Genomic DNA, 16,390 nt, shown 5'->3' on the forward strand with positions numbered 1-16,390 from the left:
TGTTGCTCAATTTGTTTGTGCTCCGAATTTTTGTTCGCTTTGCGCATTCGCAATTGAATTCTGATTTAGTTTGATCTCAGTGATAAATTGTACCTTAAAACGGGCACAGTCGCAAGCTGTCGGCTGTTGGTTGTGTGAAAATGTGATGAGTGCTAAGTGCGCAGATCTTATTGCGCAAGCTTGCGTCTGAATTGTCCAGTAAATAATACAAACAGTAAAAAATATATAAGTGAATAAAAATAACAATAATATTGACAAAAATTATAAAAAAAGTTTCAAGTGTAACATTTTAAGTAACAAAACTTTTTATATTGTAATCGATTCAATGGTCCACCGGGTATTAAAAATGCATATCTTTCCTTTATTGGCACTTCTTCAAATTATACAATACAATTAACAACTTAACAGTGCAAACCACTTCTACTCACAATGTTTAGTTGAGTGGGCGTAACGTGAACAAAAAGATGAGCGCGCAGAAAATAGAGCAAGCACTTGATCACAGGAGAAATCTTAGTTTGGAGTGAAAAGTGTCAATAAAAATCTGACTGAGCGGGAGTCAAAGGTAGATAATGCACAAGCAACTACACATATGCATGCATAGATAGTGCACAAGCAAACACACACACACAAACAAGTGTATTTAGTCAAGTATGCTCAAATGCGTATACGTGTGCTTGTGCATCATCTACTTATGCGCTCAGTCGAATTTTGGTTGCTTGTCTCTCAGACATGACTTGCTCTTATTGATGTGCGCCAATTTTTTGCCCACTCGCGACTTAGCTCTCTGTAAGCTTAACCCCTGTGGTAAATTTCACAATTAAGCCGACAAGATTATGCACAGCCGCAAGTTTTCACCTGCTGGTTATGTAGGATTGTGGTCTATGCTTCATGTGCAGTAAAATTGAAAGAAATTCCGGCAAAATCGCTCCGGTAATGATAGATTTTATAGTAGACGCCAGTTAACTGACATGGGAATTTGAAATATTGATCATCAGCAGATTCAATAGTCCACCTCATTTTGACCTTCTTCAAATGAAATACAACCTAGCTGTGCAGAATTTGCAATTTACCACTGGGGCTTAACAAAATCAGAATTCAGTTGCGAGTGCGCAAAACGGACAAAAATGCGGACGCATAGAAAATTGAGTAACAACAAAAATTCGTCTAAGGTACAAGCATACATACATACATACATACAAACATACACACCTGCTGGCTCGCTCTGCATGCATTTGTTTGTGTGTGTATTTATTTTTGAGCGACACCTACGTATGCATATGTGGAGTTGCTTGTGCGTTATCTACCTTAAATTGTGCTCACACGAATTTTAGGTGCTTATCTGTCCAAGCAAGAACTTATCTTATGATCGATAGCCTCTTTAATTTTCTGTGCGCCCATTTATCTGTCCGCTATGCGCTCCCTCAACTTATTTCTCTGTTTGTTTAAGCTCATCAGTCAATTGCACTGTTCAACAGGCTGATGAATCTGCACAGCCACATGTTTTTTACTGCGGCTTGAGTTGGACTGTGATACACGCTAAGTTTGCAGGTCTTATTGTGCGTGCTTGTGCCAAAATAGCCCATTTTATAGAAGCTTTTTGAATAAAGCAATTAAAATAAAGTTACATAGAGGATATTAAACTCCAAAAATTGCAAATCTAAAATTAGATCAATAATCAACTTGCAGCTGTCAAGAATGCGAGCGCTACTTAATTGTATAATTGACCAAACTAAAACAGAAAACAGTTGTGAGTGCGCAAAACGGATAAAAAGTTGGGCCATCGAAAATTGAGAAGGTGTTATTTGGCGCTATGAGTGAAGAGCATCAATAAAAATTCGATTGAGCGCGAATCAAAGCTAGATAACGCACAGTCAACTAAACATATGCATGAATAGATAATGCGCAAGCAAATACGCACACAAACAAGGGCATGCAATAAAATGTGAATATGTATGTCTGCTTGTTTATTATCAACTTATGCTTCGCACTCAGTCGAATTTTGGTTGCTTATCGCTCCAAGCAAGACTAGCTCAATTTTGTATGCGCTCATATTTTGTCCGAGTGGATTGATATGTTTAACGGGCTGCAGATTCTGCACAGAGCCAAGCTGTTAAATGCTGCTTGGGTAAGAATGTGGCGCATGTTTAACCTACAGATCAGACAGACCTGAACTACGGCCAAATTGCCATCGTTATAATTGAAAGCTGAATACTGTTTTTATAATTAATAAGAGTAGGTAATAATTATTCCTATTATTATTCATAGGCAAATCAATATTGTATTACATTCGATTCTGTAGAAGACTAAGATCGAACTTAATTAAGCCCAGCTAGAGCCTTTTAAAGTTTTACAAATAAAATAATTTATTCTTAATTTTTTTTCAGTTGAGTCTTTCACGCTCATGGTAAACAAATGATTAAAACAGATGGTTCCTAGATGACCCATATATCCTTGGTCATACCATACCATAGATATAGTCCTAGTTAACCTAAAGAGCCGAATACTAGCAAAATGCGTAACTTATTGAGAAACATGTATGCTTTTTCAGCCGCCCCTTCGCTGGTTCCTAGCTGATTAAATATACCCTTGGTTATACCATACCATCGATATAGTCCTGGCGAACCTAAAGGACCAGATTCTTGCGTAATTCGCATGGAAATGGTCCAAAAATATGTATGCATTTTCTTTCAGCAACCCTGTACATGAGCTGTAGCAGCAGCAGCTCCTAAACACTCCGTTTACAGCACCCCTTTTACATTAGCAGTAGCTGCGTCTGCTAATTAAAAGGCCTATTTACATCACTCAATTTATTACTTAACAGCCGCTTTACAGTACTCATTTTCAGTGGCTTAACAGCACTCATTTTAAATGAAATTTTTCGGGCGCTGAAATCTTTTGTCGACCTTCTGGGCATTTCTGTTTGCCTGGTATTTCAGCCGAATTTTAGTACAAATTGGGGAGCCGGCCGCCAACAAGCGCACCCCTTTTGGGTATGCAACAGAAATTTTTCGTCGACTGAAAAATTTTGTCGACCTTCCGGGCATTTCTGTTTGCCTGGTATTTCAGCCGAATTTTGGTACAAATTGGGGAGCCGGCCGCCAACAAGCGCGCCCCTTTTGGGTATGCAACAGAAATTTTTCGGTGACTGAAAAATTTTGTCGACCTGCTGGTCATTTCTGTTCGCCTGGTATTTTAGCAGAATTTAAGAAAAATCTCGGTAGCCAGCGGCCGCCAACGGACGCCCCTTACGGGTATGCAACAGATTGCAATTCCATATCCCTTGGAAGTAGAAAAACGGGAAATTGTTTAAAAATTTAATATTAATTATTTATTTTTGTTAATATGAACAAATTTGTTGTTTTATGCATGTATTTTCGGTGTTAACTTAAACTGGCTATATCAGGCTTAAAATACGTCCGATCCTGGAAGGATTAGCCGCGTTAGATTCGTAAAAGTCCTTAGAATCGATTAGAGTCCTTGAATCCTTTAATCTGAAAAGATAAAAACACATTTGAATCAAAAATGTTATAAGAGAGATAAAAGGGTATTTTGAGGAAATAAATAGCCATAACTCGGACATATCCTTGCAGATTTTCTAAGGACATGGTGCGTTAGGATCGTGGGGCCCAACTGCATCAAAATATTAGGGGGTCATCTAAGAATCCTGGACTTGCTAATTTTTCAGTCGCGGGCCGCAAGGAAAATTGCGTGAAATCATCAAATTTTAGTAAAATCGCTATAACTCTGAAACTATAAGGACGATCTTTATGTCCGTTGGCCAGTTGGTGGGCCTGGTCAGTACAATTTTTTTGACACATGTCCTGCCAGGATACGCAAGGACACAGCCGAGCTATGGTCTATTTTCTCTTTTAAAATTTGCCAATAAAAGTTCGTTGTTTGAAGGACTTTCGTCCTTCGGGTTGTATATTCTTAAATGGGAGGGTGGGGACTATCTGCTGTCCAAAGGACATCCCGATAGTCCTCCAAATGGCGAAGTTAGTCCCGAATTTTTCGATATTTGGCTATTTTCTGACTAGCCCCCTGTGAACATTTTTAGTGAATGTCCTTTTTATAAAAGTAACCATATTTCGGAAACCACATGAACGATTTTAATGTCCTTTGGCCAGATAATAGTCCTTGCCCATACAATTTGTCTGACACAGGACTTGTCAGGATATGTAAGGACACGACTGAGTTATGGCTTTCTTAATTTATAACATTTTTTCTGATATCTTGGGTGTTTGAAGGACTTTCGTCTTTTGAATGGAATATTCGGAATACTGACGATGAGGACCATCGGTTGGCCAATGGACATAACGATATTCCTTAGAATGGACACGCTGTGGCCGATTTTCTATTTCATGTCCTTTTTAGGAAAATAGCCCTGTATTCCAAACTATAAGGACGATTTCGATATCCTTTGGCCAGTTGATACTGGTATTCCGAACGAATAGTTTGACATACAACTTGTCTATTTTCTACTGCTATTGCTTATTTTCTGTACAAACAAATTATCTTGACGGTCTGAAGGACATTTGTCTTTTTCTTTCCAAATTCTGAATTGGGTGGATTAGGACAATCGGATATCTAAAGGACATCATGATCAGTTAGCATACGTCCCAGCTATTGCATATTTTCTGTACAACAAATGTCCTGCTATCTTGACTATCTAAAGGACGTTCGTCATATTCTAAATTCTGAATTGGGAGGATAAGAACAATCGGTTATGCAAAGGACATCACGATAGCCCAAGAAACAGTTATGGCGGATTTTGTGAATTATGTCATTTTGAAAACATTAGCGATATCTTGGAAACTAAAAGACCGATATCGATGTCCTTTCGGCAGATTATAAGCCTGGTTCCCAAGAGTTGCTTACTACAGGACTTGATAGGATCTGCGAGGATATGGGCGAGACGTTGCGTACTTTGTGTAGAGGGAAATGTTGTTTTATCTTGGCTGTCTGAAGGACGTTCGTCCTTTAATTTGTCTCTGCTCGTCTATACGAGCCGTTAAACATTGGGCTCTTTACGAACCGCTTGGATATTGGGTACTTTCCTAACAGACAAATATCCTTTTATCTTGGTTTTGTACCAGGGCTATCAGCTAGCTATCTTGGTTAAGCATTACATGGCATATCCCCAAATGTTCAAGCTTATTTCATATGAATAAATAATAATGTTAGGCAATAGCTTAACGCTCATAAGAATGTGCATTTTGAAAGCTTGCTTATTAATAATATAATTACCATTTTTATGTCCTTTGGTCAGCTTGTAGCTCTGATCCCTATGAGTTTTCCTCCGAAAAATTTCCACCGAGTTATGACCAATTTTCTGTATGCGGTAATTAATTATTTACACACGGCATGTGGTTGTGTGTGTTTGTGTTGGTGTTTTCGTGTATGTGTGTGTGTGTGTGTGTGGCATGTGTTGATTCCTCTGCTTCTTACGTTGCGTGTTTCTTGCGTGTTGAGGTTCAAATGTTAATGCATGTGAATGTACTAAATACTAAGCATTGCACGTGGGTTGCCACAGTTAAAGGGCCTGTAAATAGATAAACAAAATAATTTTTATTCAAAATAATTCAACGTTTAAAGATGGTCGTTTTTAATACATAGACGTATTTATATAAAAATATGTAGACAGAAAAAAAAGCAGATGCGAGGGTAGCTGGATGACATGGTCGGTTTAAAGGCAGTAGGCAAAGCGCTTTTAAAGCGCTACTTTTCGAACTGCTCTCGGCTTATGCACACGCATACACATGCAAGCTCGAGCCTTTTGATGACAAACGCACTCACGCACACACACACACATCTTAAATGGGCGACCACAAGTAAAACAACAGCAACAACAAGCGGCGAGCTGCCGGCAAACGGCAAACAGCAAATGGCAACCAAAACGCAAACCAAAAGCAGCCGCCGCCAACAAGAAGAGCCGCGGGGCGAAAAGGATGAGAATGGGAGGTGAAGAAGTCGCCTAGAGCGAGAGAGAGCAAGAGCGACGCCAAAGGAGCCACAAAAATTTGGTTTGCGTTTGATTCTTCGTCGCATAAGCGGCAGAGCCTGTCAGCAGCAACAACAACAACAACAACAACAACAACTATAACAAGAACAACAAAGGGCAGTAACAACATGAACGCGCAGCAGTAAAGCAGCGACGCGACGCAGCTTTGGGCAGAGGCTGATGCTTGTTGGCAAAGCCTCGTGGTTTTCATAATTGAGGTCGCTCTTTTGCGCTCTTGCTCCCTCTCTTTCTCTCTCTCTCTCATTCTTTACTGTTTGTACTGCGTGTATGTGTAACTATTAATGGAGTGCAGTGGTAACTGGATGCCGTGTGGTGCTGTCCTAGGGAGAGGCGGAGGGGGGGTCAAGGGACAGGTCACATGACTCGTCGTCGGGTGTGCGGTGCGTTAATTAAGTTTAAATATTTGTTTTCTGACTTGTGTGTTGAATATGTCAAAAGGCAGGCGCCACCTCAATAAGCGGAGGGGCTTGTCGCTTGGACAGTGGGCGTGACCAGCAAAACTTTTAGCATTATAAACGTATCACAAGTACATCAACTTGCATACAGATAACCAACACTTTCTTCTCTCTCTCTCCGTCTCTCAGCACAATGACGTACTCTCTGATGACTCTGGACATCTCGGGCAACAAGATGCAGCAGCTGCCACTGGAGGCACTGCAGAGATTGCACTCGCTGACGCGACTCGTGGCGCAACGGTAAGTGGATTGACTCCAATTTCTGTTGTCACGACTGGGCGTGGCAAAGTGGGAGGCACTTTTGAGTGATGTACAGAGAGAAATTTAGTTAAAGTTCCACTGAAAGAAATCTAGTACTAATTGTGATATAGCTTAGGCAGTTAATATTATGCCATATAAACTACATATATATATTCTAATTTTTAATAAATCTTGGCCTAACTGCAATAATAATAATAAATATATCATAATTTATCGATTCTATAATATGTCCGCTTTATAAGATGCATTGGGTATTGATATTAATGCGAATCAGAGAAGATCAATTGATTTAATTATTTGATTTATAGCTAGGGTCGGTGGCGGAGATGGGTGGGTGGAGATGGCAATGAAATGATCTGTATAATCCAGAAGCCATATGTTGTACAAATTATCTTACTCTAGCTCCTAAGACCTAAGAGATTTGTTCAAAACACAGTATTTTGATATTTATTTGTATCGATTATTTGGAAACGGGACAAGTTATCGATTATCGGAAAGAACCTCGTACTGACCGGGAACTAGGAGGACTTTTGTCAAAATTTGCCCAAGCTCTTATAGGTTCTGAGATCTATACGTTTATACATACGGATATACAGACATACTGACGGACGGACACAGGGACAGACAGACGGGCATGGCTAGATCGACTAGGCTATTAAAGCTGACCAAGAATATAAAAAAACTTTATGGGATGGGGGAAATGCTTTCTTCTACGTGTTATATACCTTTGCACAAAACCAATATATTCTTTTTACCCATAGAAAAACAATAAGTTAGAAAAATCAAGACTGATTTTCTCTAAAAGTATCTAAGCGTGCATGATGAAACATACAAAAAACTAAGAAACCAATTTCTTAAGAAATTCTTGAAGAATATCTGAGAAATATCTCCGAAAAATCTTGTTTAGTTAGATTGAAAGAGTTGTACGCACCAAGTTTGTTAGATCCCTGTATATATTTCTCATTAGTTCAATACGATGTCTCTCTTTCGTTTCTTTGATAGGAATCACATAACCAGCTTAGAGGGCAACTGGGAGGCGCAGCACGATACGCTGCGTTCACTTCATCTGTCCGGGAATGACATTACGGAAGTGGCGCCAGGTGGTGCTCAGGATTCGCTCGCCAATCCTGGCGATAACAGCTCACAGCCGAGCAGCTTGACTGCGGTGCAGAGTCGGCTGGATGGCAGCAATACGTTACATGCAGCTAATCCTGGTGCTGACCGGGCGGGCGGCCGTCCCTTTGAGCAGCTGCAGAAGCTGCTTTGGCTGGACTTGTCGAACAATCGCATAACCCATGTGGCGGCCAACTATTTGCCACGCTCGCTGGTGACCATGGATCTGTCCAGCAATTTGTTGAGCGTCTTCCCCCAGCAGCTGTTCGAGCAGCTGCCGGAGCTGCGTATTGTCAGTCTGCGGGACAATCTGCTGCGCAGCGTCCAGTGGAAGGAGCTGCAGTTGCGGCCGCTGCGCATGCATCTGGAGAAGCTAGATCTGGGTCAGAACTGCATTGAGCACCTGGAATCGGACTACTTCCAGCAAAACTATTCGGACGTGCACATACGTGCGCTCAACATGGAGCAAAACTATGTTGGACAGCTGCCGGCGGAGGTCTTCAAGGACACGGGCATTGTGCATCTTGTGCTGGCTTTCAATGCCATCAGCCGAGTGCATCCGGCTGCATTTGAGGGTTTGACGGATACGCTGGAATACTTGGACTTGGAACGCAATCACCTGACCACTGTGCCGGTGGCCATATCCACACTGCATCGCCTGAGATATTTGTATCTCACCTCCAATCAGATCGATCAGCTCAGCAATTTGCCCACGTTTACGGAGAATCTGAAGGTCTTGAGCCTGAGCGGGAATAATTTTACAATGATACCCGTTTTGGGCTTGAAGAACTACACCCAGCTATCCTATCTGAATATGGGCTACAACTCCATAGCCGATATACCCGAGGGCATCTTTGCCGTGGACGGCTGGGGCGCCAACCTGCAGACTATTCTGCTGCGGAACAATAAGATAACGCATCTGCATCTGGGCTCGTTTGCGGGCCTGGAGCAAATACAGGAGATTAGCCTGAGCTTTAACGATATAACCATACATCATCCTTTGGTCTTTGAGAATGTTTCGCATACGCTGAAAATTCTGGAGCTCTCGTTTGCTGTGTTTCCGGCTAGAAGCTTGGAATCCCTTGATCCGCTGGATGCCCTGTTGCCACTCTCACAGCTGATTTGGTTGGGCCTGGACAATAACAATCTGAAGAGCATTTCGAATGAGTCGTTTGCGCAAATGCGCGAACTGAGCTACATCAATCTGAGCTTCAATCAGCTGAAAGCGCTGCCACGCGGTCTCTTCCTGCCGGATGCCCACAGCCATCTGGTTGAGATTGAGCTCTCCTACAATGCCTTGGAGCGCTTGGAGCCGCAAACCTTTCACAATCTGGGCGACTTGCAGACGCTTAATCTGCAGTCGAATCGTCTGCGCAGCATTGCCCGTCATGCCTTTCACAATCTCGAGTTCCTACGCTATATAGATCTATCGTACAATCGCTTGACCAACATATCCCATGCCGCTTTTACCGTGCTGCCCAATCTGGCTGCACTAGATCTTATGCATAATCAGCTGTGTGGCATATCCTTGAAGTCCTTTCACTATGTCTCGAATGCGACAACTCCGCTGCGACTCAATCTTAGCCACAATCACATCTCGAGCTTCGATGATGAACTGAGCAGCTATATGTATATATATCAGCTGGACATCAGTCACAATCATGTGGCCAAGTCGGATAGTTTTACCAATCTGGCCAATACGCTGCGCTTCCTCAATTTGGCCCACAACGCTTTGGGCGCTCTGCAAAGTCACGCGTTCGGGGACTTGGAATTCCTGGAGATTCTGAATCTGTCCCACAACAATCTCAGCTCGCTGCGTCGCCGCAGCTTTCAGGGTCTGAACAGCCTGCAGGAGCTGGATCTCAGCCACAATCAGCTGGACCAGCTACAGGTGGAGCAATTCTCGAATCTGCGCAAGCTGCGAATTCTGCGCATCTGCTCCAATCGGCTGCGCGCTTTGCCGCGCGAGGTGTTCATGAACACGCGCCTGGAGTTTCTGGACATATCCGACAATCAGCTGAGCGTTTGGCCCGTGCCGGCTTTTACGGACATCGGCTTTACACTGAGATCCATTCAGATGTCGCGCAACAGTCTGGAGTATCTGGACGCTTCCATGTTTGTCAACTCACAGTTCCTCTACGACATAAGTTTGGCGCGCAATCGCATAACTATACTGCCGGATAACACCTTTAGCTTCCTTAACAATCTGACCAATCTGGATCTATCCGAGAATCCGCTAGTGACCACCAATTTGCGTGAGGTCTTCGTGCACACGCCGCGTGTACGCAAACTAATCCTTCATCACATGGGCCTCTATGTTCTGCCCACGCTGAAGCTGCCGCTGCTCTCCTACCTGGACGTCAGCGGCAATTATCTGCAGGAGTTGTCGCCGCTGGGTGGAATGCGGCACCTGCGCTACGTCAATATCTCCCACAATAAGCTAATAAATGCCAGCTGCGCTGTGGAGCATTTGCCACCTTCTGTAAGGGTTCTGGACCTGGCGCACAATCCCCTACGTCGCATCACTCTGCACGATCTGCTGAGCCTGCGCCATCTGTCGGAGCTCAATCTGCTGGACGTTAAGGTGGCCAATCCGCAGGCCTTCTCCAAGCTGCGTTCGTTGCGAAAACTCCATGCCAGCTCGCATGCAAATCTGGGCGATTTGGTGGCCCGTCTGCCTGGCCTGCAGGAGCTGCGCGTACACTGCCTGGAGCCCAATATTGGGGGTCAATTGCTGGCCAAGCTGGCCAACAATACGAAGCTCCAGCTGCTGGAGCTGTACGGCAGCAATGTGCAGACCATATCACCCGATGTCTTCACTGGACTCTCGCGCAATCAGCGGCTGAAGGTGAAGATCTCCCATACGCGCATCTCGGATCTGCCGCCAGGCATTTTCTATACACTGCGCGCGGTGCCCCACCTATCCATTGATATCTCGCATAATCGCATCAATGCATTGGCCGCCGATAGCTTCTATCCCAACAAGAGCTACTGGGATGCGGTGGGCACGCGCAGCATTATGGGCGGCCTCATAACCGCGCACAATCCGCTCGAATGCGAGTGTGGCCTGGTCTGGTTCGGGCATTGGCTGCGTCGCTGGCTGCGCGAATCGGCGCAGATCAAAGTCATACAAAAGGATGACCTCAAGCGTATGGTGCAGGTGCGTCTAAACAATCCAATAACTATATTTCTATTCTACTACTCAATCGTTATCTTTAATCTTGGTTTATTTTTTTCGCAAAAGTTGCCTCTATCGGTTGCCGATATGCGCGTAAGCTTTTTATTGTTTCTATGTAATTTAAGAATAAACCCAAACAAATATTTACCTTTCGGTAAAACTATAAGACTAACGATACTTGGAAACTCTAGTCGATCAATATCTACAGATCCCTCAAATATAACCGAAAGATACAAAAATATTTAAAAAAAGTAAAGCGATTTCGAGATACAAAAGTATATGCAAAAGAAAGAAGTATCAGTGAGATATTAATGTATCTGAGTGATTAAAAAATATCTGAAAGTCGCACAAGAAGCAAACTAATTTAATGAGAAGGTTGGTGTATCTTACACAAGGATTTGTATCTACCAGATGCGTTTTAATGGACTGAGATAGTTTTGCACCTTACAAATTTAATTCTCAAAAATTTTAGAATCCCACATAAATATTGTAGTCGTTTTATCTCACAGATACTGTTGTTGTAAATCGCAGATATGGTTATATCTTACATATACTTTTGTATCTAACAGATACTTTTGTACCTTACAGATACATTTGTAGCTTACAGGTACCTTTCTAGCATACAGATACTGTTGTATCTTACACACACTGTTGTATCTCACAGATACTTTTATATTTTACAGACATCTTTCATACTTGCAGATGGTTTTCTAGCTTTCAGATACTATTGTATCTCATAGACAATTACAGATACTTTTGTATCTTACAGATACTTTTGTATCTTATAGATACTTTTGTATCTTATCTTTTGTACTTTTGTGCCTTACTGATACTTTTGAATCTTACGGATAAGAATATACCCCATTTATGACCCAGTTACTTAAATTTTTTCTACCTATCGACTAAGAAAATGTATCTAGGAGGCTTGTTTAATTCTATCTTGAACTTCTTACCTCTTTAAACAGCGTGCGCGAGCCAACACCTGCCACGATACTGCATCGGGCCGCCATCTGCCCATACTGGAGATTTTTCCCGAAGATCTGCTGTGCCAGGCCAGCGCTTTGAGCAGCTCCGGTCAGCGCATCTTCCTGCTATCCTTTGCGGCGGCGTTAACGCTGCCTCTGTTCACCATATCCCTTTGATGTTGGCTCTAGTAGTTGCTGCAACTGGCCAACTGAGATGCCTGTTGGATAACGATAATATATATGTATGATATTTGTATATAAAGTTGAACATAATATATATATATATAAATATATATGTACTAAACGTAGCCAGAGTTTTGGCAGCACTTGGAATTAGCTAATGAACCCAAACAATAACGGAAAAGAGAAAAATAGAGAAAAAATAAACAGCAAATCGGTTTATGTCCACTCGTAATGTGTAAGTTTTATATATGCATATGAAATATGTAAAAGTATATATTTACGGAAGATACACACATATATAAAGTAGGACTTTAAAAGACTGCGGCACGTTGTCGCAGTCTTTCAGCGCCAAGCGGTCGGGAGTTTACATAATTTTAATTGTTATTCAAATTATTATTCACTTCTTCATTCCTTTTTCGGACTTAATATATTGTCTAATTACTTCATCTTAACGCTTCAGTAAACTATTTTCGACACTAATTAGTGCTCACAGCTGTTCCGTATTATTATTTAGATTGTTTATCATGCGATACTCTTGTTTTAGCAATTATTTTTCATATAATCATTTACTTAACCACCATCAAAAGACCATTAGGTTATTTAAGTGCAGACGCTACACACCCTGTCCGCTTAGCGCTGAGTCTTGGCCAACTTAATGGTAATTAATACAATCGATTACATAAAATCACAAACACATTAACACACACACACACACGTACAAGCGGATATATGTTGATTCCTAATAAGTGACAAGGACACAAACATCATACTTATTTATAGACACACCCACACACATACATACATGCATACACACACACAATTAGAGCGTAGTTAATAAACACTTTTGCATCTATAGATTTAATAGACAATTAAGTTGTTAATAATAGTATACATGAGGTATATATATGATATATATATGAGTAATTTTAAAAGCTGAAACCGATTCTAGATACAAGTATGGAATACAACTTAGCAGCAAGGCCAATAAGTAAATGATAAATAAATAAATCTATATTAAATAATTTAATAAATATAACTAAATATATGAATATTTAAAGATACGAATATGAACATAACGATCAATTGGATAGCAATTACAATGGTTTTTTAATGAACGTAGAAAAAAGCGCCACCTTGCACACTTATCACTTAAAAAATAAATTTAAATTGAAAAAACAAAATGCAAAAAAAAAACGAGGACTACTAGGGGTTTACGAACTTTGGCGGCAGTCAATTTTTAACACACATATAAGTACATATCAGTTTTGGCAAAAGTAATATAATAAAACATAATGAAAAGCGTAAACATTTACAGAGTGCACACACACACACACACACACACACACACACACACACACACACACTCACACACAGGCCCGCGACAACAATATGAATACCAATTAAATGGCATAAATTATCAAACACAATTTTCCAACCACTTTTTTTGCTCTTGTTTTTGTTAATTGTTTTTCAAAATGAAATCACTTTTTGTTGTGTTTTTTCGTTACAACAATGACAATCGTGATACTAATTGTAGTTGTTTACACGACGATGATGCAAAATGCACAAGTATAATAATAATAATAATAAAATTAAACAAAAAGAACTAAATAAACTATTCACTGAGAGAACAAATGAATAAATTAATTAAAATAACCGAAACGAAGACCCACGAGATTTTGTGGTGCGGGGTGAAGGGTTCAACTGCTGCTGGTCATGAAATATCTGTTTTTAATCCTTTAAGCAATCATTTTCTTTTTGGGTTTTTGCAATTTTTGTGAAAACATTTTTATTATTAAAATATCATATTGTAAATATATGAATATATAGAGGCAGCGCATATTACAAATATTATGACATTGCATTGTGTTCTATTTTTTCTATCATTCCTATGATGCCCAACAGCAAAAGCAAAATTAAAGTAGTGGAAATTAAAAAAAAAAAAACAATTGGAGAAAATGACAAAAAAAAAATGAAAAACCAAAACCATATCAATACAAATGAAATTGAATAAAAAATAAATAAAAATGCTAGAAATATTAACACTGTGTGTTTCGATAATGGAAAACGGCAACAAAGGTATTTTAATTAAAATGAATTTGATAGAGCTGACCCCCCCCCCTTCCATCCTTAACACACTGCCCACTGTAAGTGACTACAACCCTTCGGTTGAACCGAAAATCCAAAATACCTTCGTTTAGCTGAGCGCTTACGTGTTTTAAATAACAAACACAATGCGCTAAACGGAGCAAATGGGTATACCGCACACACACACACCCAAACACACACACAGAGAGAGGGACACGCCCCCTCTGATTAAAGACTGCGACTGCGGCAAGCCGCAGACATTAGCCCCCCAGTCAGGAGCAGCTAGTCGACTCCTTGGCAGCTGCTTAGGTTCAGGTTGCGACCCTTTTATACATACATTTTAGTGTTTTGGCCAATGTAACTTGATAATAACGCGAGCAGCCCGCAAAGCCAACAGGCAAATAAACTGGCTAAAATTATGTGAGAGACGCGCGCACGCCACGCAGTGCCCCTACCCGAGCACCTCCCCACACCTACCACAAAATAAGTGAAGCCCTCCCCAAACGCCGGTCAGACCCTTGGCCATGCTGGCAGGCCATAGCCATAATTGGATTATCGGCACGCTGAAGAGCTCTGACGAGTGCTCTACTTGTGCACTAGATGCACTTGGCTCGGCTCTGATATCCTGGCTAAAATAAAAGTAAAAGTGCCAGATACCCCAAAGTGCTTCAGTTGAGTGCGGGGGCTAAGGGGCGCGGCGGCTATGTAGCTATACACACACACACACACACACACACTCTGCGTATAAATATACTTGTAATCTGGAAGTCTTAGTGCTAAATGTGGACTTACATTTTGGAGCAGTTACCGCAGCATCTTTTTGGGCCTGTTTCGTGGGCTTTCAAATTTCACATCTTTGTCAAACCAAAAGCTAAATTTTAATAGTAAAATTTCACACTATTAGCTTAAAATTCCACAATTGAACTTTTAAAATTCATTCAAAAGAAAATTCAACACATTGCGACTGCGCGGAACCGTCAATCTGTTTAACAGTCCAATTGACTACTGAAAACACAGAAAATAGATCACAAGAGGAATTCTTGCATGAAGCGAAAAGCATCAATAAAAATTCGACAGAGCGCGAGAGAAAGGTAGATAATGCACAAACAACTACACATATGCATGCATAGATAATGCACAAGCGAACACACGCACAAGCATGTGCATGCGGAGAGAGAAGCGCCAAATATAAATATTTTTTTTATATGTATGTCTGCTTGTACATTATCTGCTTATGCTTAGCGCACAGTCGAATTTTTGTTGCTTATCGCTCCAGACATGACTTGCTACAATTACTGTGCGCCAATTTTTTCGTCCGCTTTGCGCACTCGCAACTTAATTCTCTGTTAGTTTGACCCCAGTGCCAATTTGCACATGAAAGCAGACCGAATATTCTGCGCAGTCTCAAGTTTTCACCTGCTGGTTGTAAGAAAATATAATAAATATTTAATGGGCTGATCTTACTGAGCAAGATTAACACAAAATCGCACAGTTAATAATAGCTTTTACAATTAAGCAAATAAAAAATGTTATATATCATTTTAAGGGCAGTTAAATACAAGATGTAGAATAGCATTTGTCATTGCAACAGATTTAAGGTAGGACCTTCTTCAAAAATGTAACTCAATCAGCAATGAATAGCTTGCGGCTGTACAGAATTCGAGCCCTGCTTAAATGTGAAATTTGTCACTGGGGTTAAACCAAAACAGAATACAGTTGCGAGTGCGCAAAGCAGAAGTAGATAATGCACAAGCAGACATACATATACATAATTATAATTGGCGACTCTCCCTTGTTTGAGTGTGTGTTTGCCTGTGCATTATCTATGTGAACTTGCTTGTGCTTTATCTACCTTTGAATCGCGCTCAATTTGTTTTGTGATCAATGGCTTGCTATATTCTCTTTGCACCAATGTTTTTTGTAGTTTTTCCCATTAGTGAATCGCACTGCTCAAGAGAGATTTTGCATAGAATCATATTGTTAATTGCTGATCAGTTAAATATTTTTAAGAAGGTTCTGGACTATTGAACCAATTAAAATGTAAAATATAATGTTACTCCTTGATATTTTTATATTTTTGGAAATCAGCAGTCCGTTATATTAAATTTCACTTTCGTGTGTTATT

The 16,390-nt window shown here is 40.8% G+C and overlaps 1 protein-coding gene across 1 annotated transcript in view; it reads left to right on the forward strand.

The window, feature by feature from the left end:
- The window catches only part of LOC135439513 (chaoptin), a 68,112-nt gene extending 54,562 nt beyond the window's left edge, over positions 1–13,550 (forward strand). The window contains exons 4-6 of the mRNA XM_064698267.1: positions 6,607–6,717; positions 7,741–11,011; positions 11,995–13,550. Coding sequence (XP_064554337.1) covers positions 6,607–6,717; positions 7,741–11,011; positions 11,995–12,171 — 3,559 coding nt within the window. The 3' untranslated portion in view covers positions 12,172–13,550. The remainder of the gene's footprint in view (positions 1–6,606; positions 6,718–7,740; positions 11,012–11,994) is intronic.
- The last annotated feature ends 2,840 nt before the right edge of the window (positions 13,551–16,390 follow it).

The sequence above is a fragment of the Drosophila montana genome, unplaced genomic scaffold, assembly GCF_035044405.1.
Source record: "Drosophila montana isolate Dmon_TW-CO22-7 unplaced genomic scaffold, ASM3504440v1 contig_402_1, whole genome shotgun sequence".
Classification (NCBI taxonomy): domain Eukaryota; kingdom Metazoa; phylum Arthropoda; class Insecta; order Diptera; family Drosophilidae; genus Drosophila; species Drosophila montana.